At 36.1% G+C, this 25,686-nt stretch overlaps 2 protein-coding genes and 2 pseudogenes across 2 annotated transcripts; all 4 read left to right on the top strand.

Moving 5' to 3' along the window:
- The first annotated feature begins 918 nt into the window (after positions 1-918).
- Positions 919-2,134, top strand: LOC107620223 (uncharacterized; annotated as a pseudogene).
- Positions 2,135-4,988: 2,854 nt separating this feature from the next.
- Positions 4,989-6,212, top strand: LOC107620222 (uncharacterized; annotated as a pseudogene).
- Positions 6,213-8,004: 1,792 nt separating this feature from the next.
- LOC148579247 (glutathione S-transferase T3-like) lies at positions 8,005-8,625 on the top strand. Its single transcript, XM_088489218.1, has one exon. The coding sequence runs from the start codon at positions 8,005-8,007 to the stop codon at positions 8,623-8,625; it is 621 nt and encodes a 206-aa protein (XP_088345344.1).
- A 66-nt stretch (positions 8,626-8,691) lies between these two features.
- Positions 8,692-10,878, top strand: LOC107620220 (uncharacterized). Its single transcript, XM_088489217.1, has 4 exons — positions 8,692-8,755; positions 9,208-9,753; positions 9,853-9,918; positions 10,457-10,878. The coding sequence occupies exons 1-4, from the start codon at positions 8,692-8,694 to the stop codon at positions 10,876-10,878; spliced, it is 1,098 nt and encodes a 365-aa protein (XP_088345343.1).
- The last annotated feature ends 14,808 nt before the right edge of the window (positions 10,879-25,686 follow it).

The following is a 25,686-nucleotide window of genomic DNA, read 5'->3' as shown; positions in this document are numbered from 1 at the left end:
CAAACCCAGATACACCGTTGGCAGACGAACCCGGTGTGGAATCTCCCGTTCGCCCACAAGGATAAAAGAAGAGCAAGCGAAAAGGTAAGGAAAAAGCACAAATGTCTGAAGATATTAACGAAAAGAAATCATCGGTTGTTAAAAAACTATCTCTCATGGAAGATATTAAGAATGTTAGAGAAAAGGAACTAATGGATAGGGAAAAAGAAAGAGATGAGGATAGGGCACAAAAAGCAAAGATTATGGCAATGAAGGAGAAAGAGTTACAAATTCAAGCGGCAATGAAAGAACAAGAATTACAAACTCAAGCGGCAATGAAACAAGCGGCAATGAAATAACAAGAATTACAAACTCAAGCGGCAATGAAAGAACAAGAATTACAAACTCAGATGTATATTAAAGAAATGGAGATAAATGCAAAAGAAAGGGAAACGGAAAGGATGGCTAAGGAAAGGGAAATGGATATGCAAATACTTAATGCTGAAACGTCTACAATGAGTGAAAACGACGAGCTCTTCATGAGATTGCATGCGAGAAAATAATCGCGAAGTGGTTTACTTAATAGTTCCTTGTATTCGTAGAGTTACATAGTATGTTCTTATTTTTATTGCGTATTACTGGTATGCGATGTAGTCTGTTTTATTCATTTCTGATGTAACTTTTCAAATTATTGTGCTGTTATTGTTCATGAAAATGACCGTTAAGTAGCCGTTGCAAAACTAGTTGTTAAGTAGTCATTACAAAACTATTCGTTAAGTAGCCGTTGTAAAACTAGCTGTTGAGAAGTAGGTACTTGTTGCAGACATACTTATAAATATCAACTATTAATGACTCTGCAACTCCATTTCAACTCTTGTTTCTCACCTCGAAAGAGTATTAAAAATTACATTTCAAGATATAGCTAGAAATTTTGATGATATGTTTAATGAGGCTTTGTATGGCAAAAGAAGAAGGCAAGATAACAGACTCATAGATAATTGGATCGATGAGTGTTTATTCAAAGATTCAGAAGAACAAGATATCGATAGAAGCTCTATCCCAACTCCTCGTAGATGGATCAACAGAGATCGAGAAGCAGGACATGATTGCCTTTTCCAAGATTACTTTGCAGATGAACCGGTGTATAATGCTGACATTTTCCGACGGATATTTCAAATGAGAAGACATGTGTTCCTTCGGATAGTAGATGCTCTCTCAAACGTCTATCCATATTTTCAACAGATGGTTGATGCAACTGGAAGAAGAGGCTTGTCACCACTCCAAAAATGCACTGTTGCGATACGGATGTTAGCATATGGCGTAGCAGCTGATGCTGTTGATGATTATGTGCGCATAGGCGAGAGCACTACAATTGAATTCTTGGAAAAATTTGTTGATGGTGTCATTTCAGTGTTCGAAGATGAATACTTGCGAAAACCAAATCCAAATGATGTATGATGCCTGGTACGAATGGCGGAGTGTTGTGGCTTTCCTAGCATGATGGTTAGCATTGACTGCATGCATTGGCAACGGAGAAATTGTCCAAAGACGTGGAAAGATATGTACATGAGTGGTTATCGTGGGGTTGCAACCATAGTACTTGAGGTTGTAGCATCTTCAGACCTTTGGATATGACATGCGTTCTTTGGAGTTTCTGGTACAAATAACGATATCAATGTCTTAGATCGTTCTCCAGTGTTCGATGATATTCTAAATGACCGTGCTCTGGAGGTAAATTATACTATTGATGGTAATAATTATACTATTTAGCAGATGGTATTTATCCTGAATGGGCCACATTTGTCAAATCAATCTCAAAGCCACAATGGGAGAAACGCAAGTTATTTGCACAATACCAAAAGGGCAAAGAAAAGATGTGGAGCGAGCATTCGGAGTGTTGCAAGTACGCTTTGCAATTATACGTGGTCCAGATCGCTTTTGGGAAAAGAAGAAGCTTGCCAACATAATGAGAGCTTGTATTATATTACATAATATGATTGTTGAGGATGTAAGAGACACTTATGCGAAAAATTTTGCTCAAGGCTTAGAGTATGACGATGTCGAAAATGGCTTATCACAACCTCAGTTGGCAGAGAAAGATTTTGTACTATACCATCAATTTCACCAAAGAAATGCCCAACTTCGAAATAGGTAGCAGCATGCCAGCATAGACAATTGAAAGAGGACTTGATTGAATACATATGGCACTTTCACATTGCTTGTCGTCAACTATAAACCTTAATTATGATTTTCTTTGTATTAAGTAAATTTATAAATTAGTGTTATCCCAAATTATATATTGTGTATTATTGTTACATATGAATTTTTTAATATTAATATCTATTAATAGTGAATTATTTTTAAATTTATAAATTTAAATAATATTATTGAAAAAATAATTACATTAATTTTAAGTATTTTAATTAATTAATTAAGTGGGACCACAACAAAGACTAAAGTTAGTTTTTTCTAATGGAAAAGTGAGAGATGCTTTGAGTTCCTATTTACTGTTTATGACGCAAAAGTTGATGTGGAGTTATTTTTTATGACAGATGGACCATAAATAGCGATTGTGATGAGTTTTTTACTAGTGATGGTCTTAGATCACCTCCAATGGCTAGGTTCCCATTCAACTTTTTCTAACATGTGGGAGAACCTACCGTTGGACTATAGAGAGATGGAGTCCCTGTACATAGTTTAAGAAGAGAGAGTCCCCATTCAAAGGGACTCATATTAACCAATAATAACTTGCCAAAAACTTGCCACTTGGCAAGTTATTATAAAAATAAATAATTATATAAAATCTGAAATAATTAAATAATTATATTAAATAATTATATCTCTATTTAATTAATATTTTATATAAAGTATTTAAATATTAATTAATTATATTAAATAATTAAATTTTTATTTAATTAATAATTTATATTAATTATTTATGTCATAATTAATATTGAATATTATTTATATTATTATATTAAATTATAACTAATTAAAGTTATTTACATTAAAAAATAAATTTAAATTTTTACACTTAACAAAAGAATTTTTGGTTGGGTTGGTTATTTTTATTTTTAAAATTTAAAATGCTAACCACATTATTAAAATTAGTCGTTGCAAACTAGCCGATGCAAAATTAGTCGTTACTATGTTACCGTTATTATTAATAAATTAATATCTTATTACTCTATATATATGACTTACATACACTTCTATTCTCACACTTTCTTCTACTCTTCTTCATCTTCTTCCAAGTTTACGAAATCAAAGTTCTATTGATATTATTTTTTGTTCAAAAAAATGGATCCAAACCAACTCAACTCTTTTTTCAATTATTTACAAAACTTTTCTCAAACTCCAAATATCCAACAATCTCAAATCTCAAACTCTCAGGTTCCAAATTAAAACTTCACACTACTAAATACATTTCAAAATCCAAATTCACAAAATCTTTCTAATTTCAATTTTCAAACTCCTTATAATAATCAATTTTCTATATTCCAACCATAAAATCAAAATTCACAAACACCACATTTTCTATTTTTATCCATATTTAACCCCTCTATCGAAAATGTTACTCCAACATCTTTGCTGTTTCCAACTCAATTCATTGCATCAAGACATAACTCATCTGGTGTTGGTGGCTCTTCTAACACATCCTCTCAGACTCCGATACAACCTAGTCCGAATTCGCAATATTCAGATTTTGCCAACCCTTGTAGATTAGATGCTATCGACCTCAATGATGATGATATTGAAGATCAGAGGCAAGATAGTATTCAACACTGGCATTGAAAAGAGAATGAGATACTGATCAGTGCATGGTTAAATGTTTCAACTGACCCTATTGTTGGTGCCAATCAAAAGGGGAAAATATTTTGGAGTCGAATTCACAGCTACTGTGTAGAATTTTGCTCCGACATGACAAGGGGAATAGTTGCATGTAAGAAACGATGGTATAAGATCAACAAGGCTGTTGCACAATTTGCTGGTTACTACGATCAAGCTAGTCGAAATATAAGGAGTGGTTCGAATGCTAATGATATAAAGGAGTTGGTCTATAAACTTTATTCCACAAATTATGGTAAAAAATTCACTGTTGAGAGGCATTGGAACATGCTTCGTTTGGAGAAAAAATAGAGAAGCCAACTACCTACATAGAGTGGAGGCTCAAAGAGAACCAAGATTATTACAACTGGGCATACTCATCCTCATCAAACCCAGATACACCATTGGTAGACGAACCCGGTGTGCATTCTACCGTTTGCCCACAAGGATAAAAGAAGAGCAAGCGAAAAGGTAAGAGAAAAGTACAAATGTCTGAAGATCTTAGCGAAAAGAAATCATCGGTTGTTAAAAAACTATCTCTCATAGAAGATTCTAAGAATGTTAAAGAAAAAAATAATGGATAGGAAAAAAGAATGAGAAGAGCAGGGGGCACATAAAGTAAAGATTATAGCAATGAAGGAGAAGGAGTTATAAATTCAAGGGGCAATGAAAGAACAAGAATTACAAACTCAGAGGTATAGTAAAGAAATGGAGATAAATGCAAAAGAAAGGGAAATGGAAAGGATGGCTAAGGAAAGGGAAAGGAAAATGGATATGCAAATACTTAATGCTGACACGTCTACAATGAGTGAAAACGACGAGCTCTTCATGAGATTGCATGTGAGAAAATAATCGCGAAGTGGTTTACTTAATAGTTCCTTGTATTCGTAGATTTACGTAGTATGTTCTTATTTTTATTGCGTATTACTGGTATGCGATGTAGTCTATTTTTTTCATTTCTGATGTAACTTTTCAAATTATTGTGCCGTTATTGTTCATGAAAGTGACCGTTATGTAGCCGTTGCAAAACTATCCCTTAAGTAACCATTGTAAAATTAGCTGTTGAGAAGTAGGTACTTGTTGCAGACACAGTTATAAATACCAACTATTAATGACTCTGCAACTCCATTTCAACTCTTGTTTCTCGCCTCGAAAGAGTACTAAAAATTACATTTCAAGATATGGCCAGAAATTTTAATGATATGTTTAATGAGGCTTTGTATGGCAAAAGAAGACGGCAAGATAACACACTCATAGATAATGGGATCGATGAGTGTTTATTCGAAGATTCAGAAGAAGAAGATATCGATAGAAGCTTTATCCCAACTCCTTGTAGATGGATCAACAGAGATCGAGAAGCAGGACATGATCGCCTTTTCCAAGATTACTTTGTAGATGAACCGGTGTATAATGCTAATATTTTTCGACGGAGATTTCGAATGAGAAGACATGTGTTCCTTCGGATAGTGGACGCTCTCTCAAACGTCTATCCGTATTTCCAACAGAGGGTTGATGCAACTGGAAGAAGAAACTTGTCACCACTCCAAAAATGCACCGCTGCTATACGGATGTTAGCATATGGCGTAGCAGCTGATGCTGTTGATGATTATGTGCGCATAGGCGAGAGCACCACAATTGAATGCTTGAAAAAATTTGTTGAAGGTGTCATTTCTGTGTTCGAGGATGAATACTTGCGAAAACCAAATCAAAATGATATACGACGACTGCTACAAATGGTGGAGGGTCGTGGCTTTCCTGGCATGTTGGGTAGCATTGACTGCATGCATTGGCAATGAAAAAATTGTCCAAAGGCGTGGAAAGGTATGTACATGAGTGGTTATCGTGGATTTGCGACCATAGTACTTGAGGTTGTAGCATCTTCAGACCTTTGGATATGGCATGCATTCTTTGGAGTTTCTGGTTTAAATAACGATATCAATGTGTTAGATCGTTCTCCAGTTTTCGTTGATATTCTAAATGACCGTGCTCCGGAGGTAAATAATTATACTATTAATGGTAATAATTATACTATGGGATACTATTTAGCAGATGGTATTTATCTTGAATGGGCCACATTTGTTAAATCAATCTCAAAGCCACAAGGGGAGAAACACAAGTTATTTGCACAATTCCAAAAAGGGCAAAGAAAAGATGTGGAGCGAGCATTTGGAGTGTTGCAAGCACGCTTTGTAATTATACGTGGTCTAGCTCGCTTTTGGGAAAAGAAGAAGCTTGCCAACATAATGAGAGCTTGTATTATATTACATAATATGATTGTTGAGGATGAAAGAGACACTCATGCAGGAAATTTTGCTCAAGGTTTAGAGTATGACGATGTCGAAAATGGCTTATCACAACCTCAGTTGGGAGAGGAAGATTTTGCACCATACCATCAATTTCTCTAAAGAAATGCCCAACTTTGAAATAGGCAGCAGCATAGACAATTGAAAGAGGACTTGATTGAACACATATGACACTTTCACAATGCTTGTCGTCAACTATAGAGCTTAATTATGGTTTTCTTTGTATTAAGTAAATTTACAAATTAGTGTAAACCCGAATTATATATTGTGTATTATTATTACGTATGAATTTTTTTAATATTAATTTCTTTTAATAGTGAATTATTTTTAAATTTATAAATTTAAATAATATTATTGAAAAAAATAATTACATTAATTTTAAGTATTTTAATTAATTAATTAAGTGAGACCACAATAGGAACTAAAGTTAGTTCCTTCTAATGGAGAAGAGAGAGATGCTTTGAGTTTCCATTTACTATTCATGACACAAAAGCTGATGTAGAGTTATTTTTTATGACAGGTGGGCCATAAATAGAGATTGGGATGAGTTTCCTACTAGAGATGGTCTTAGAGCACCTCCAACGGCTGGGTTCCCATTCAACTTTTTCTGACATGTGGGGAACTTACCGTTGGAGCATAGAGAGATGGAGTCCCTGCAAATAGTTTAAGAAGAGAGTGTCCCCATTCGGAGGGACTCATATTAACCAAAATAACTTGCCACTTGGCAAGTTATTATAAAAATAAATAATTATATAAAATTTGAAATAATTAAATAATTATATTAAATAATTATATTTCTATTTAATTATTAATTTATATTAATTATTTAAATAATAATTAATTAAATAATTAAATCATAATTAATTTATTAATAATTATAATAATTAATTAGATTAAATAATTAAATTTCTATTTAATTAATAATTCATGTTATTATATTTAATTATAATTAATTAAATTTACTTACATTAAAAAATAAATTTAATTTTTACACCTTACAAAAGAATTTTTGGTTGGGTTGGTTATTTTTATTTTTAAAATTTAAAATGCTAACCACATTATTAAAATTAAACGTTGCAAAACTAGCCGTTGCAAAATTAGCCGTTCGAAATTAGCCGTTACTATGTTACCGTTATTATTAATAAATTAATATCTTATTACTCTATATATACCACTTACATACACTTCTATTCTCACAATTTCTTCTACTCTTCTTCATTTTCTTCCAAGTTTACGAAATCAAAGTTCTGCTATATTATTTTTTGTTCGAAAAAATGGATCCAAACCAACTCAACTCTTTTTTCAATTATTTACAAAACTTTTCTCAAACTCCAAATATCCAACAATCTCAAATCTCAAACTCTCAGGTTCCAAATTAAAACTTCACACTACTAAATACATTTCAAAATCCAAATTCACAAAATCTTTCTAATTTCAATTTTCAAACTCCTCATAATAATCAATTTCCTATATTCCAACCACAAAATCAAAATTCACAAACACCACATTTTTTATTTTCAACCATTTTAACCCCTCTATCGGAAATGTTACTCCAACATCTTTGCTGTTTCCAACTCAATTCAGTGCATCAAGATATAACTCATCTGGTGTTGGTGGCTCTTCTAACCCATCTTCTCAGACTCCGATACAACCTAGTCCGAATTCGCAATATTCAGATTTTGCCAACCCTCGTGGATTATATTCTATCGACCTCAATGATGATGATATTGAAGATCGGAGGCAAGATAGTATTCAACACTGGCATTGAAAAGAGAATGAGATGCTGATCAGTGCATAGTTAAATGTTTCAACTGACCCTATTGTTGGTGCCAATCTAAAGGGGAAAATATTTTGGAGTCGAATTCACAGCTACTGTGTAGAATTTTGCTCCGACATGACAAGGGGAATAGTTGCATGTAAGAAACGATGGTATAAGATCAACAAGGCTGTTGTACAATTTGCTGGTTGCTACGATCAAGCTAGTCGAAACATAAGGAGTGGTTCGAATGCTAATGATATAAAGGAGTTGGCCTATAAACTGTATTCCACAAATTATGGTCAAATATTCACTTTTGAGAGGCATTGGAACATGCTTCGTTTGGAGAAAAAATGGAAAAGCCAACTACCTACACAGAGTGGAGGCTCAAAGAGAACCAAGGTTATTGCAACTAGAGCATTCTCATCCTCATCAAACCCAGATACACCGTTGGCAGACGAAGCCGGTGTGGATTCTCCCGTTCGCCCACAAGGCCAAAAGAAGAGCAAGCAAAAAGGTAAGGAAAAAGCACAAATGTCTGAAGATTTTAGTGAAAAGAAATCATCGGTTGTTAAAAAGCTATTTCTCATGGAAGATATTAAGAATGTTAGAGAAAAAGAACTAATGGATAGGGAAAAAGAAAGAGAAGAGGAGGGGGCACCTAAAGCAAAGATTATGGCAATGAAGGAGAAGGAGTTACAAATTCAAGCGGCAATGAAAGAACAAGAATTACAAACTCAAGCGGCAATTAAAGAATAAGAATTACAAACTCAGAGGTATATTAAAGAAGTGGAGATAAATACAAAAGAAAGGAAAATGGAAAGGATGGCTAAGGAAAGGGAAAGGAAAATGGATATGCAAATACTTAATGCTGACACGTCTACAATGAGTGAAAACGATGAGCTTTTCATGAGATTGCATGTGAAAAAATAATCACGAAGTGGTTTACTTAATAGTTCTTTGTATTCGTAGAGTTACGTAGTATGTTCTTATTTTTATTGCGTATTACTGGTATATGATGTAGTCTATTTTATTCATTTCTGATGTAACTTTTCAAATTATTGTGCCGTTATTATTCATGAAAGTGACCGTTAAGTAGCCGTTGTAAAACTAGCCGTTGAGAAGTAGGTACTTGTTGCAAACACACTTATAAATATCAACTATTAATGACTCTACAAACTCCATTTCAACTCTTGTTTCTCACCTTGAAAGAGTACTAAAAATTACATTTCAAGATATGGCTATAAATTTTGATGATATGTTTAATGAGACTTTGTATGGCAAAAGAAGACGGCAAGATAACACTCATAGATAATTAGATCGATAAGTGTTTATTCGAAGATTCAGAAGAAGAAGATATCAATAGAAGCTCTATCCCAACTCCTCGTAGATGGATCAACAGAGATCGAGAAGCAGGACATGATCGCCTTTTCCAAGATTACTTTGCAGATGAACCGGTGTATAATGCTGACATTTTTCGACCGAGACTTCGAATGAGAAGACATGTGTTCCTTCGGATAGTAGATGCTCTCTCAAACGTCTATCCGTATTTTCAACAGAGGGTTGATGCAACTGGAAGAAGAGGCTTGTCACCACTCCAAAAATGCACCGCTGCGATACGGATGTTAGCATATGACGTAGCAGCTAATGCTGTTGATGATTATGTGCGCATAAGCGAGAACACTACAATTGAATGCTTGAAAAAATTTGTTGAAGGTGTCATTTTGGTGTTCGAGGGTGAATACTTGCGAAAACCAAATCCAAATGATGTACGACGCCTGCTACTAATGGCGGAGAGTCATGGCTTTCCTAGCATGTTGGGTAGCATTGACTGCATGCATTGGCAATGGAAAAATTGTCCAAAGGCGTGGAAAGGTACTGTACATGAGTGGTTATCGTGGTGTTGCAACCATAATACTTGAGGTTGTAGCATCTTCAGACCTTTGGATATGGATGCATTCTTTGGAGTTTCTGGTTCAAATAAAAATATCAATGTGTTAGATCGTTCTTCCGTTTTTGATGATATTCTAAATGACCGTGTTTCGGAGGTAAATTATACTAGAGTAAAGTATCGTTTTTATCCCCAACATTTTGGGTAAGTCCTATTTGTGTCCCTAACGTTTAAATCGTCCTATTTGTATCCTTAACGTTTATTAAAGTGATTCAATATTATCCTACTATCAATTATACTAACAAATCAGATTATATTTTTCAATTATTCTCACTTGGATGTATTATTCTCAATTAGGTCTCACTTGGATGTGTTCGACTTTAATATTATACCCACTATTTGTATTTAGATTCAATTATGTCCCTAGAAAAGTGAATTATGTAAATGTTGTAGGAATTAGTTTCAACATTTGATAAGCTATTTTTCGGAGTAGATCATCGATTCTATCCCAGACATTTGTATTCTAACTTCAAGAAGAGATCTTTAAAACTCAAACTAAAGCGCTCATGATGTGTAATTGATAGCAGGATAACATTGAATCACTTTTACAAACGTTAGGGATACAAATAGGACGATTTAAACGTTAGGGCACAAATAGGATTTACCCCAAACGTTGGGGACAAAAACGTCACTTTACTCATTATACTATTAATGGTAATAATTATACTATGGGATACTATTTAGCAGATGGGATTTATCCTGAATGGGTCACATTTGTCAAATCAATCTCAAAGCCACAAGGGGAGAAACACAAGTTATTTGCACAATACCAAAAAGGGCAAAGAAAAGATGTGGAGCGATCATTTGGAGTGTTGCAAGCACGCTTTGTAATTATACGTGGTCCAGCTCACTTTTGGAAAAAGAAGAAGCTTGCCAACATAATGAGAGTTTGTATTATATTACATAATATGATTGTTGAGGATGAAAGAAACACTTATGCAGAAAATTTTGCTCAAGACTTAGAGTATGACGATGTCGAAAATGACTTATCACAACCTCAGTTGGGAGAGGAAGATTTTGCACCATACCATCAATTTCTCCAAAGAAATGCCCAACTTTGAAATAGACAGCAGCATAGACAATTGAAAAAGGACTTGATTGAACACATATGGCACTTTCACAATGCTTGTCGTCAACTATAGAGCTTAATTATGGTTTTCTTTGTATTAAGTAATTTTACAAATTAGTGTAATCCTTAATTATATATTTTGTATTATTGTTATATATGAAATTTTTAATATTAATATATTTTAATAGTGAATTATTTTTAAATTTATAAATTAAAATAATATTATTAAAAAAAATAATTACATTAATTTTAAGTATTTTAATTAATTAATTAAGTGGAACCACAACAGGGACTAAAGTTAGTTCCTCCTAATGGAGAAGAGAGAGATGCTTTGAGTTCCTATTTACTGTTTATGACGCAAAAGCTGATGTGGAGTTACTTTATATGACAGGTGGGACATAAATAAGAATTGGGATGAGTTCCCTATTAGAGATGGTCTTAGGCTGGAAGAGGATTGAAAGAACAAGTATCCCTGGTAAGGAACAAGTTTGTGGTGATAGCTTTTGCTGCAATAGAAAACACGCTGAAAAGGTTAACTGAATTTGTCTTATCACTTTAGTAGTGACATTAAGATTATGTTGCATTTAATTAACAAGAAGGTTAATTAAGTAAGATATATGGCCTTTTTGTCACACCCAAACATGTTAGTGTATATGTGAATCAATGTTCTGAAAATCGGTTCGAACTGGCTGGTCAAACCGGTCAAATCATGAACCGGATCCAAAAACGATTCGGTCAATCAGTATAACTGTAAAATTTGAAAACCGGAATTGAACCGATGAATCGGCTGGTAACCGGTCGGTCGAATCGAACCGTGACCCGGCCGGTTTTTTGGCTGTCAACAAAACGCTGCCGTTTCCAAGGTTCTGAAACCCTAAATGGCTAAATCAATTACCAAATCCATAATTCCCTTCTCAGTTCTCATTCATCGAGCTTCAATGAAGCTGCTTCAGAGGTGAGAACGCCTCAATGCCTCACTCTCACACGGGTCGAGCCACCGCCGTCGAGCCACCGCAGCAGCCGTCAAGAACTGAGAACGCCTCACTCTCACCGTCGAGAACTGAGAACGCCTCACTCTCACCGTCGTCCCTTTGCTGTCTCCCACTCTCCCTATTGCATGTTCTGTTGAAGCCTTGAAGGTGCCTTCGAGCTTCCAGAGTTCCAGCTAATATTTTTTTAGTTATGGTTGTTTGATTCCTGATGAGTTTGATTGAGTATTTCTTTGAATCTTTGATTTTGTGAAGCTCTGTGACAGTCACATGATGAACACGAAACTATAAACTTTGAAACTATGTCTCCCTATTTTATTTTTCTTTGAACTGTGTAGTGTGAAACTCTGTGAACTGATTCAACTGATCCTGCTAAACTGAACTGTGAACTTTGGTTAATAATTGTTGTTTACTGATTACTAAAACTGAACTGATTTTGGTTTGTTTTCTGAACTGGATTTTGTTGTTTGTTGAATAATTAATAATTTTGAATAATTTTGGATGTTGTTTGTTGTGAACTTTAGAGTTGAGATTATTGGGTTGGATTGCTGGTAATGTTTAGGTATGGATGAAAGTATCAACCAAGAACTACCTAGGAATAATAATGCTGAAACTAATTCTGCTTCAAATGATTGGTTGTTGAAGCATGATTAATTGTTGAAGGCTTGAAGCTGATTGCTTGAAGGGTGAAGCATGATTAATTGTTGATAGATTTTTTTTTCTCGTCTCTGTTTCCAAGAAATCATTCAACTATCCTTTTCTTTCAACCTGATGGCCCAATGATTGGAAATGGGTCCTTTAAATCGTCATTCTTATTTCCAGGGTATGAATGAGTTTCTATTCCTTCGTAACTACCTACATTTGTATGTTTTCTTTTGTTGTCATGTTGATTTTTTGTTTATTGATAGTATAAAAGAAGGATTTTATCTGGGTCCACTACCGAAAGATAAGCTTCCCAAGGTATATTCTCCTTTGTTAAACTTTTGGATATTGCCACTGATAATATATAATCCTGTTTATAATATTTGTGCAGAATTCTACACAAGGTTCTGTATTGTTAGGGGCAATTTCGTATGGAAAACTGTCATTTTCAGAGGGGGAGAATAAAAATCCAGAAAAGCACCCTGCATCATATCAACTAATAATACACAAGGTTCTGTATTGTTAGTGATTAAATGTTTGTTCTAAACCCTGCTGCTGTTTTTAATTTATGAGTATGCTATTTTTGAATTTTTGTTGTTAGATTTATTGATTTCAGAGTTTAGGGTGATTCATGAAATTGAGAATTGGATTGTTGGTACTTCTCTATATGTATACTTGTTCTATGTCTTGGTGCTAAGTCTCACAAATATTCTCAATTACTTACAGCTATGATTTCCTTCTTGAATGAGATTTTATTTTTCCAAAAGAAATCATAGAAAGATTAGGGTTGTGGATTTTTTAATTGAGTGATGAGTGTAAAGTTGAAGATGATGATGACAAAAGTGCTTGGAAACATATATTTTAAGAGTGTTTTAAAAATTTTTTTGAGTTTATAAATTGATAAGATCATATAGTTTTGGTGTGTTTATTTATATTTTATTTATTATTTTATTATAAAAAAATTTTTTCAATTCAACCACGGTTGAACCGGTTGAACCTGTAAACTAGTGAACCAGTAGCTAGAGCAGTTCGATGATCGGTTCGATTTTCAGAACCTTGATGTGAATGTGAGTTAAGACCCGTTGAGTGTACCGTTCATAAAATAACCAATGAGAGAGTTAAGACTCCACTTTTTAATTTTAATATTGGAGGAAAAGTGTTTGCAACATTATATGCTGGGAAAGACAGTTTGTTTGAAATCGAACGGTCCGAGTTGACTTTGCAAGAAATTGGATGGTCTGTATGAGATACGTAAATTGGATCGTTCGATTTATGTACTAAGGACACATGATGCGTCAGGGACTGGAGCTTGCAACAATGGTTTACTCTCTCTCTCTCTCAAGTCTCTATCTCCCTTCACTCGAGCAGCACATTAACACATTACACTTTAAATCTATCTAATCTCAAACAAATTTCTCTGGATTTTTGAAGAAAAACAAAAAAGAACTACAAGTTTTTATAAGGGCGATTCTCTGATGGCCAAATTTGGTTTGGCAAATGGCTAAGAGTTGACCATCCACTTAATAAATGACACCTGACAAGTTGGTTCCAGATACTTTTTTTCCCCTCTTCTCTGTATAAGACAAAAGACATTATCAAGAGGAAAAAAACATATTCAAACCTCTGAAATTTCAACCTCATCACTTCCTCTCTGTGAGAATCTCAAATTTCATATACATATATATCACTAAGGCTTGAAGTTTCGATTGGGAAGATAAAAAAGGAAGAATCCATAACACCATCCAAAGCTACCAAGAACAATTATTCCTCCAATAGCAGATGCAGCATCACGATCCATATGGCACTGATATCTATGTCGGTAGCAGCATCAGCAATGGAAGAGGGTTAACGTTCTCTCCTGAAGCCTCTCCAATCATGTAACCACCATGGTCTATGTCTTCATAACACGACTCTTTACGACATTAAATTCGAAAAATTTTCATTTTTTGGATCCATTGCTATATTGATGATGTCCAATATTTCTCAGTTTGGATGTTGAAAATCTACAAATTTGTCTCCGATGATTTGTCAATAGGTTCAAATAAATTGTTGACTCCCTTGTTTATTGATTGAAAAATTTCACCATGCTTCATTTGTGCAATTATAATCTTTACCCTTGTCAAAATATGATTTTTGTAACTCCACATGGGTCACATGTCTAAATTTGATTTGTTTTTGAAATTTAGCCACCTTAGCCACAACAAGTTTGGCCACCAGAAAATTACCCTTTTTATAATGCCTAAAATTCAAAATCAAATATGTTGATCGTCCTAATTTTTACATTATTGATTATCTCAGTCAACTTAATTATGTAAGTAATTATTTTTTATTTTATTTTATCTGTGAGTATAAAAGTTCTTAATTATTATTTATTAGTTAGAGATCTTGTGTAGATAATATAATATATATCGGAAAAGCTCTGCATACAAGCCATTAGGGCTTGTATGTTTTACAAGTTCATTAAACAATAAAACTAAAATACGCGCTGCTCCACATACGTTGATTACACGCGCTATATAAGATCCCGCGTATATCTAACTACCAAATTTAAAATATTTGTTTTCTTTTTCGTTTTCGTTATACGCGTTTGGATAAAATAAGGAATGAAGATATAAGGGAGAAAGTTGGAGTAGCACCCATTGTGGAAAAGATGGTTGAATCGCGTCTCAGGTGGTTTGGACATGTGGGAAGAAGACCGATAGAACATCCAGTCAGGAGGGTGGATGAGATGGAAGATGGACAAAGGGCGAAAGGCAGAGGAAGACCTAAGAAGACCATCCATGAGGTGGTCAAACGAGATCTACATGTAAACGGTCTTTCTGTAGACATGATACATGACAGAGCACAATGGCGTCGTTTGATTCATGTAGCCGACCCCACTTAGTGGGACAAGGCTTTGTTGTTGTTGTTGTTGTTGTTTTTCGTTTTCGTTATTTTGATATTTGGTTGTTCTTCTTCTCGCGCGTCTTCCCTTGTTCTTCTCCATCATTCTTTTCCTCTCCTTTTCTCACTGGTATGTTCTTCGTTTACGTTACTTTTTTCTCTCTCTGCAACTCGAGCTTCGTTTTCTATTTTGATTTGTTGTTTTCTGAAATCAAAGTTTGAACTCGTTTTGAAGATAATGGATCATTCAACCTCAGATTGTCAGCTGAATCCAGGCGAAGTGGATTATGAATTTGAATCTAACGAAGTTCCTGAGGTTTGATTTACATAATGAATTTTCTTTCAGTAATTTGTATAGCATTGTGTAGTTGAAAAATTGCTGAACATTGACTGTGAAACTAACACGTTAACATGAATTTGTCGATTAAATGTATTAGTTGTGATTAATTACCTGGAATTTATAGCAGACGCTCGGGTGTAGATCAGGTCTTTTTTGGGTGTATTTTTGCTAGAAGTGTGGGTGTATCTACACTACTGGTTTTGTTATTTTAATTGAGTTGTTGTTGTTCAGGTGTATTATATCAGACATGATTGGGTGTGTTTTTAGTTTTTGATATGGTGTATTCTGCAGCCTGTGTATTTATAGTTTATGGCTTTAAAGGTCATTGTGTAGTTGAGTTATTGCGGTTCGGGTGTATCATATTAGGCATGATTGGGTGTATTTGAATCATATCTATGGGTGTATTCACAGTTTCTGACACGGTGTATTGTGCAGCCTCTCTCGGTTGTTGATGACGAGCTTGTTCCGAAGGTTGGAATGACCTTTACCACCCTTGAAGATGCCAGAAAATTTTACAGGAACTACGCCAAGGCTGCAGGTTTCTCTACAAGAGTTCGGTGCACAAATAGGAAGGGAAACGAGATTAAGAATCAACTGATTACATGTAGCAGAGAGGGAAAATGGAAATCTAAAATATTTCCGACCGAGAAGACCAATCCGACAGTCGGTTTAAACTGTCCTGCAAGAATTTATATACACACATTGAAGGATGTCGGTGCTTGGATCATTTCAAAGGTTGTGCTCGATCATTCACACCCCTGCTGTCCAAGCAAAGCAGAGATGCTCAAACAGCACAGGGAACTAAGCATGTCCATTCGTCGTACAATTGAGAATAACGAGGAGGCCGGTATCAGACCAAGCAAAACATACCAATCATTTGTTGCGGCTGCCGGGGGTCACCGTGAGTTAAATTTTATCAAAAAGGATGTGAGGAATTATATTACCAGGGAAGTGCGGAATGTTTCCGAACAAGAAGATGCAAAGGAATTCGGGAAATATTTGTTAAGAATGAAAGAGAAGAATCAGAATTTCTTTTTTGAGCTCCAACTCGAAGAGGATCAATCGATTAAGCTAGCTTTTTGGGCCGATGCAAGAAGCAGAGCTGCCTTTGAGTATTTCGGAGACGTCATTTCATTCGACACCACCTACAATATAAACAGGTAACAAACTGCCCCTGTTTATGATGCTAAATTAATGTAATTTTACGAATCCGCAGCAGAGGTGTATATTGGCTGTTCCATTGGGTGTATACGAAGCATTTGTTGGGGTGTACCTAATGATTTTGCATTCTGGACTATGGTAATTTGTTTCAGGTATAATTTGGTCTGTGGTTCTTTTGTCGGGGTGAATCACCACGGTCAGTCAACACTTCTCGGATGCTCTTTGATGAAGAACGAAGAAATTGATTCATTCAAATGGTTATTTCAATGCTGGCTTCGTTGCATGGGAGGAAACGCTCCGAAATGGTTTCTCACCGATCAGTGCGCATCAATGAAAAGGGCTTTAGAGGCCTGTATGCCAACGACAATTCACCGTTGGTGTATTTGGCACATCATGAAGAAGATTCCAAGCAAATTAAACGGGTACAAGGGACATGCCGATATTGAACAAGAAATGAGCCAAGTTGTTTGGAACTCTCAGAGCAAAGACTCATTCGATAGGAATTGGAATGATTTTCTGCTGAATTTTGGTCTTGCGGACAACAAGTGGCTTTCAGGTAATGTCTTTTTAAAATCTGCAGCAGAGGTGTATATTGCATGTTCTCTCGGGTGTATTTATAGTTTGTGTTTGGGTGTATTATGCAGATCTGTACGAAGACCGTCACATATGGGTTCCTATCTATCTGGATCACCACTTCTGGGCAGGGATGAGAAGCACACAAAGGAGCGAGAGCATGCATTCATTTTTTAACAAGTATATCACCCGGAACAGCTCGCTTATTCAGTTCGTCAAACAATACGATAATTGCCTCGGAAGCAGGGAGCAAGCAGAGAGAGAATCAGATGCTGCAGATTTTCATACGGTCATACCGTGTGCAACCAAATCCTCCATTGAAGCTCAGTTTCAAGAGGCGTACACTCATGCAAAGTTTAGGGAAGTCCAAGTGCAATTCAGAGGAAAGGCAAATTGCATCACCAGATTAAAGAATTCCGCTTTAGGCTATTCAGTATAGAAGTCGGAGAACAAGTTTCCAGCTCAATATTCAACAAGTTCGTGGTTACTTACGACTCAGTTGCAGCCGAGGTAAAATGCCAATGCTTATTATTCGAGTCGAGAGGGATACTGTGCCGTCACGCACTAAGCGTGTTAAGCTTCGAACAAGTAAGCCAAGTGTCACCTAGATATATACTGGAACGATGGAGCAAGAAGGTAAAGAGGCGACACACACACATCAAGAGCAGCCACGACGAGCCACTAATGGAGCCAAGAAGCAAGAGGTTCGACCAATTGGTTTTTCGTTCGCAAAATATTTGCGAATTTGCCTCCGAATCGGATGAGCTGACTGCAATTCTGCACCGTGTGTACGATAACGTCATGGCCGAGATGGAATCATTAAAAGCCAAAAGGAAGGGGACATCTTCTTTATCCCACGAAGACGCCAACTTGGAATCCGTTAACGAGCTTCAAAGCCCGCCAAGGATTCAAACAAGAGGACGTCCAAAAAATAGGCTAGGTTCAAAGCTGGAGAAACAAATCGCAAATGCCACAGAGAAGAAGAAGACGAAAGTTTTAAGCGAGGTAAAAGTAATGTTCTTTAAATTTGTGGCGATTGAGTTTATTTTTCTCGTTAATAGTTTAGCTAATGTGTGAGTGTTATATTCAGATAAACCTGTTTGATGCTGCATCAGCGGTGCATTCAAATTCCAGCCAATATCAAGGACACGTTATGAATTATCAGTTCAAGGTACCAGCAGCGGGCGATAACTCTTTGGGTGTATAGTTTTATAGAATATGGGTGTAATAGCACTGTTCTTTTGGGTGTATCGTTGTTCATTGACAATTTACATATAGATACATATATAGATACATATAGAACAAAAGCTGTAAAAATTTGCAGGTTATGGGTGTATATTTGATTTGATGTTTTTCTTCATATTTTAGTACATGTAATTCATACATTTTGAATACAGCACATACAGTTTGGGTGTATATTTTATGCAATCTTGGGTGTATTATTAGACTTGCGTTGGGTGTAACAGTTTATAATTTGTGTTTATATATGCCTTGATTTTTTCCTTCATATTTTACCACCTGTAATACAGCTTTTGAATACAGCACAGACAGTTTAACAGTACAGATAGTTTAACTATGAAAAAAAATATACATGGAATAGAAGTTGTTGATAAATGGCAAATATTTACATCATTTGTTCAATTTACAAACTACCCAGCAGTTGGATTACGCAGTTTCTATATCAGCAGAATTTATTTGACAAAACGGACTCAATAATACAGAGGATGGCTTCGACAGCCTTATAGCACTACTCTCTCTAATTGCCCGATCTCTCTGTTTATTCATCTCACTGAACAGTATCCGGGAAGCATACTCCACTCTATAGTGGTCCACCTCCTCCTACAATTAAAAAGTATATTCTGTTTAAACAGCAATATTAATTCAGTAAAGTAATACAGAGTTATATAGTTCTAAAGACAGTTATCTGTGGCCAATTATCCCATTCATACTTCCCCTTTTTAATGTTTTTCGGCTCAATTAACTCAAGCCACTTCATAACGTAGATAGCGCAGTCATAGCTGAAAACGAAGAAAATAAATTACAAATCTCATTTACGAAAGTTTAATGTTCAGAGTCACAAATTTATACCTTATTTTTTGGCCTGATATTTTAACATATGATGCTTTAATTTCCTTCTCCTTCTCGACTTTCTGAAGAGGTTCCCCGCCGGCATATGCTCTCAATCTTGAAAATACATATCCCTTTGATGAGCGGATATTTTATACGCTTTTTGGGGTTAATTTCATATAGTTTTAAGTATATTTTAGTTAGTTTTTATTATATTTTCATTAGTTTTTAGGAAAACTTCATATTTCTGGACTTTACTATGAGTTGTGTGTTTTTCTGTAATTTCAGGTATTTTTCTGGCTGAAATTGAAGGAGCTGAGCAAAAATCTGATTCAGGCTGAAAAAGGACTGCTGATGCTGTTGGATTCTGACCTCCCTGCACTCAAAGTGGATTTTCTGGAGCTACAGAACTCGAAATGGCGTGCTTCCAATTGCGTTGGAAAGTAGACATCCAGGGCTTTCCAGCAATATATAATAGTCCATACTTTGCACAAGGATAGACGACGTAAACTGGCATTCAACGCCAGTCCTCTGCCCAATTCTGGCGTCCAGCGCCAGAAAAGGATCAAAAGCTGGAGTTGAACGCCCAAACTGGCATAAAAACTGGCGTTCAACTCCACAAATGGCCTCTGCACGTGAATTGCTTAAGTCTCAGCCCCAGCACACACTAAGTGGGCCCCAGCACACACCAAGTGGGCCCCAGAAGTGGATCTCTGCATCATCCATCATAGTTTATCCAATTTTTGTAAACCTAGGCTACTAGTTTAGTATTTAAACAACTTTTAGAGACTTATTTTGCATCTCATGATTTTCAGATCTAAACTTTGTATTCTCTGACGGCATGAGTCTCTAAACCCCATTGTTGGGGGTGAGGAGCTCTGCTGTATCTCGATGAATTAATGCAAGTATTTCTGTTTTCCATTCAAACACGCTTGTTCCTATCTAAGATGTTCATTCGCGCTTAACTGTGATGGAGGTGATGAGCTGTGACACTCATCACCTTCCTCAAATCATGAACGTGTACCTGACAACCACCTCCGTTCTATATACGATTAAATGAGTATCTCTTAGATTCCTTAATCAGAATCTCCGTGGTATAAGCTAGAACTGATGGCAGCATTCATGAGAATCCGGAAAGTCTAAACCTTGTCTGTGGTATTCCGAGTAGGATTCAAGGATTGAATGACTGTGACGAGCTTCAAACTCCTGAAGGCTGGGCGTTAGTGACAGACGCAAAAGGATAGTAAATCCTATTCCAACCGGATCGAGAACCAACCGGTGATTAGCCGTGCTGTGACAGAGCACGTGAGCGTAGTTTTCACTGGAAGGATGGAAGGTAGCCATTGACAACGGTGATCCACCAACACACAGCTTGCCATAGGAGGACGTGCGTGCGTGAATCAGAAGACAGAGGAAAGCAGAGATTCAGAAGACAAAGCATCTCCAAAACTCCAACATATTCTCCATCACTGCACAACAAGTAACCTTTACTTTATGCTCTCTTGGTTATTCACAATTCAACTGATAAACATAATTGACTTCCTGACTAAGATTTACAAGATAACCATAGATTGCTTCAAACCAACAATCTCCGTGGGATTCGACCCTTACTCACGTAAGGTATTACTTGGACGACCCAGTGCACTTGCTGGTTAGTGGTACGAGTTGTGAAAAGTGTGATTCACAATTCGTGCACCACCCTTAAATACCAAAACAAATCATTAATACACCCAACTGAATGGACAACATACACCCAACACAACTAACGAAATAGACCTATCTATTAAAGTAAAGAAGACAGAGGCAACTTACAATGAATTTATTAATCTTCTTTCTCTCATCGCTTGGAGCTTTTTTGTGTAGCGGGTCAAGTATATGACATTTCCGCTTCGTTGAATTTATCAGCCATAACCACCAATGCCCCGAGTAGCAAACAGGTGCAAAAATCTGAAGGATTGCCACATTTCAACAGTGCGTTATTTTATTTGGCATATAAGTAAATAAGCGTACTAACAAATTTAGCAAACGAAAACTTACATATGGATGCGAAGTTAATTTTTTTCTATCTATGAAGGGAATAAAACTCGGGTAGTCTTCCACCCTGAATTCCTTATTCGTTTTCAGTGATATGAATTCCCCATCTGGGTGATCCGAAAGTGCCATGCTCTGCAAGAATTGTGAAACAAGAAGTGAAATAGTGAAAATACACAACTTACACCCAATCGAACGTAAAAAATACACCCAATTCAATACAGAAAATACACCCAAACATCGAAGAAGTAACACTTACCACAATATCGGGGGGGGGGGGGACAGTATATTTGTTCTTGAAACCTCTTTTCATTTTTCTGGTTGAGGATGAGGCAGATGGCAGATACAATCTAGAAATATATGCCGAAATCAATTTTACATTAATAAACATTGCAGTTGACTTTAGTGTAAAAACATTAATGTTATTCTAATATTACCTGAGATTCTATATCACTTTTTGCCTGGAGGGATGCAAGGTGCATTCTCATCAAAATGTATTCATCTTGGGCAATGAGAGTGCACATCTCCTCATACTCGTTAGTATTGCCATCTGCGTCTTCCTTCAATCTCATCTCCCAGATGTAGCACTTTTGTTTCATATCATCCGTAATCTGATTTGTTGCCCCAGGAGTTTCAAACTTCCCAGAACTTTCTCCCCCAGTCTCCCTCTGAATTTGTGGACTTTTGTTTTTTCCCTTCGCCGCACTGCTTGCTATTTTTTAGACCAAATCGTCCAATTGTTCTATCAAATTTGCAGCTTCTAGAGATTTTGCCCTTTCTGTCTCCTGCGTTGATGCCCCCTCCTGGCTTGAATCAGTCAATCCAAGGCTGAATGATGGCACCCCTGGATCTGTTTTAGGAACATAGGTTGCTGTTCGTGCCATCATCAACAGGGCAGCAGCGTCTTCTGCGGCTGGATGACTGCGTCATCATGTATAAGAATAAGAATAAGAATATACGGATGATAAGCAAAGATTGATTTTAGTCTGATGAACTTACATTTTAGTTGGAGCAGGGGGAAGCGTGGGTGTGGTTTCTTGAAGTTGTTTGGGGGTTTCAAGAGTGCTGCACAGTTACACAAAATTAATCATGGCGTCAAAAGAAATTAATCAGGAACAATATACACCCAAACTGTTAGCAAATATACACTCAAACTCTAAACAAATATACACCCAATACTATTTCTTACGTTTCTGTAGTCCCTTCAATCTGTAGCATAGGGGTTGGTTCAAAATCTGTCTCAGTGGTTGTTTGGGATGCTGGCACAAAAACCTGAATCGGGACTCTAAACAAGAAGAAAAAAGAAGGGTTAACAACGCTTTTAAAAATAATAAGGTTATAAGGTTTAAATATTCTTGAAAAACTCACATTGCAAGCGCATCCGACGGTGCCTGTTCCCTCACAACCATCACATTCGAATCAGTCGGACTCAACCTAAAATACACCCAAAGAAGGTCAAAAAATACACCCGAATAATTCAAAAAGAAGACAGACTTTGTTTTTTGAGAACTTACATACTTGCAGTTTTTGCTTTTTTTCCCTGCCTTTTTTTTCTTGAATAAAATAATAAAGGGCTTTTTTTTTCTAAAAAAAATATATACATAATTAGAAGTAGAAGGGTAATAGAAGAACAAAAGTAACGGTTATTTGAAAGAGAAATTACATGCTCTGTGACGGCTGGTTTACACTACTCTGTTCTGTGCGTCCTTGAGAGGAAGGATCATCACTTCCCAAGTTCACAGCCGGTATTCTAAAACAGATTTGATGTTATTCAGACAAAATAGGATACAGGTATAAAATACACTCAAATGAATGCACAAGATACAACCAACCGAATGGACAATATACACCCAACACAACAAACTTAATATCCCAACTTAATAAACAACATACACCCAACTTGATCAACACAATACACCGAAATGGTTCCACAAAATACACCCAAATCATGATAACAAAATTTTATTAAATAAAGCTTCTTACGTTTCAGAGGACACATAGCGACCTTCTGTCGATCGCAGGTCAGCTTGGTTCTCCCTGCGAAACAAGAAACAATTATAGGCATACAAAACACACCAAAATCTGAAGTAGACACCCCACCAAGACATACCCCTCTGCAGCAGATTTATCAACGTTTTGCCTTAGCCATTCATCCAGTTCGTCACTTGATATTTCATATCTCTCACTACATTCATAAAAGAAGATGTTAACAAAAATAATTACGATGATAGACGGTAATATAGCTTACGAGGTACTGTACCCATCAAAGTATTGATCTTCTTCAGGAGGTGAATCCTCCACAATAACTTTTTTCTTTTTTGATTGTGTTCTGGGTGGAAAAAAAAAGAGTACCAATCAGAAATAAAAAATTAATTTTATCACAGAATATTATCCAAAGAAGTGCTTACTTTTTTGGTGATGTTTTTGTCTTTTTCTTTTTCTTTTCCTTCTCCACCGGTGATGTTTCTTCGCTCCTATAAGTTAATAAGAGACACTTCAGTTAAGTTAATAAAATCTTTATAATGAAGCCAAAAGAAAGGAGTAATAATTTCAGGACATTACTCATCACTTGATTCAGATTCAGATTCTGAATCAGAATCTGACTTCTCTTGACTCTTCTTTCTTTTTCTAGAATCCATTCTGGAAGGCAAACAAATATTATTTAGAACATACTAAAAAATACACCCAAATGAATGCACAAGACACACCCAGCTTAATAAACTACATACACCCAACGTGATCAACAAAATATACCCAACTCGAAAAAAAAATTACACCCAAGTATGGTACTTACTTTTTCCCCTTTTTGCTGCGGTGTTTTGTTCCTGAATCCTCTGAGTCTTCTTGAGTCTCAGACTCAGAGGTAGAAGTGTCACTGTCAGTAGCTTCTTTCTCTGAAGATGATGTTGAACTCGCCTTCCTTTTTTGTTTTTTTGATTTCTTGTTTTTTTTCTTTTTTTTCTTTTTTTTTTTCATTTTTTCTCTTGCTCTTGTCTCCGCCATCTTCACAATCCCCTGAAACATTAGATATTTTAGCTAGCAGCATTCAGGTAAATAAAATACAACCAACATATTATGTTTACTTACCAAAATTTCCTCTCTTTCTGCAGTCATTCTTTCCACCAACTGCTCCTTAGTCCAGTTGGCAATCCAGGGCTTTGGTGGTCTTTCAGCCCTCTTCTTGCCTTTGTTTTTTGAAAGATGAAAGTAAATTATCATCAGGGCGAAGAGGCAGCCATCAATTGCCTTCTTCTTTTTCTCCTTGTAGTCTGTGATGCCCTTGATCATGAAGGTCAAAACATGCCCCCCCCCCCCCAGTTTCTCTCCGATATGCCGTCCATCTTAAAAATTGGGGCCAAGTGCACAGGCGATATTTTGTTTATCGTCGTTGACAAAAGGAACGCCATCTGTATATAGAGGATGAATATCCTCTTGAACATCAGGCGTTCCTCTTCGTTGCCAACGCCGATTTCCATCATTTCATCGGTAAGACTTTTGAGGGTCTTACCCTGGAATCTTCTAAAAATTATTTTGTCATCATCAGAAAGTTTCTTATACTCAACTTTCTCAGGAAACAGATCTCTTACAAAAAGAAAAACAACAAAGTATTCAAGTCGGTTCAAATACACCCAATCATCATCTTAAATACACCGAAGCAACAACTTAATATACACCTATATTTTTAAGCTAGTTACCTGTTGCATTGATGCCAAGCGCATGACCTATTGTTTTTGGTGTTATTTGGAAAGAACCATATCCTGTTTTCAGTCTGTTGTCCCCAAGTTTGAAGTTGTTTGCCAGCTCTCTTAATAGTTGGTGATCCACCCTCAGTGGTGGGATGTGCATCAACCCACCGAATCCGAGATCCCTCACAATCGCCTTCTTCTCCTCACTCATGTTTCTGAACTTATCACTTAGGAGATGTGTGGCACACTTAAGGTCTTTTGTTTGTTTTCTTGCTGCCATTTTCTCTGAAATGAAAAATACACGCAAAGACATCAGTACGATACACCCATATATATGAGTCAGATACACCCATTTATAACAGTAAGATACACCCATAGATATGATTCAGATACACTCATTGATAACAGTGAGATACACCCATAGATAT

The sequence above is a fragment of the Arachis ipaensis genome, chromosome B10, assembly GCF_059453495.1.
Source record: "Arachis ipaensis isolate K30076 ecotype BB chromosome B10, ASM5945349v1, whole genome shotgun sequence".
NCBI lineage: Eukaryota > Viridiplantae > Streptophyta > Magnoliopsida > Fabales > Fabaceae > Arachis > Arachis ipaensis.
The sequence above is the reverse complement of the archived record's forward strand: the minus strand, read 5'-3'. Positions and strand labels throughout refer to the sequence as shown.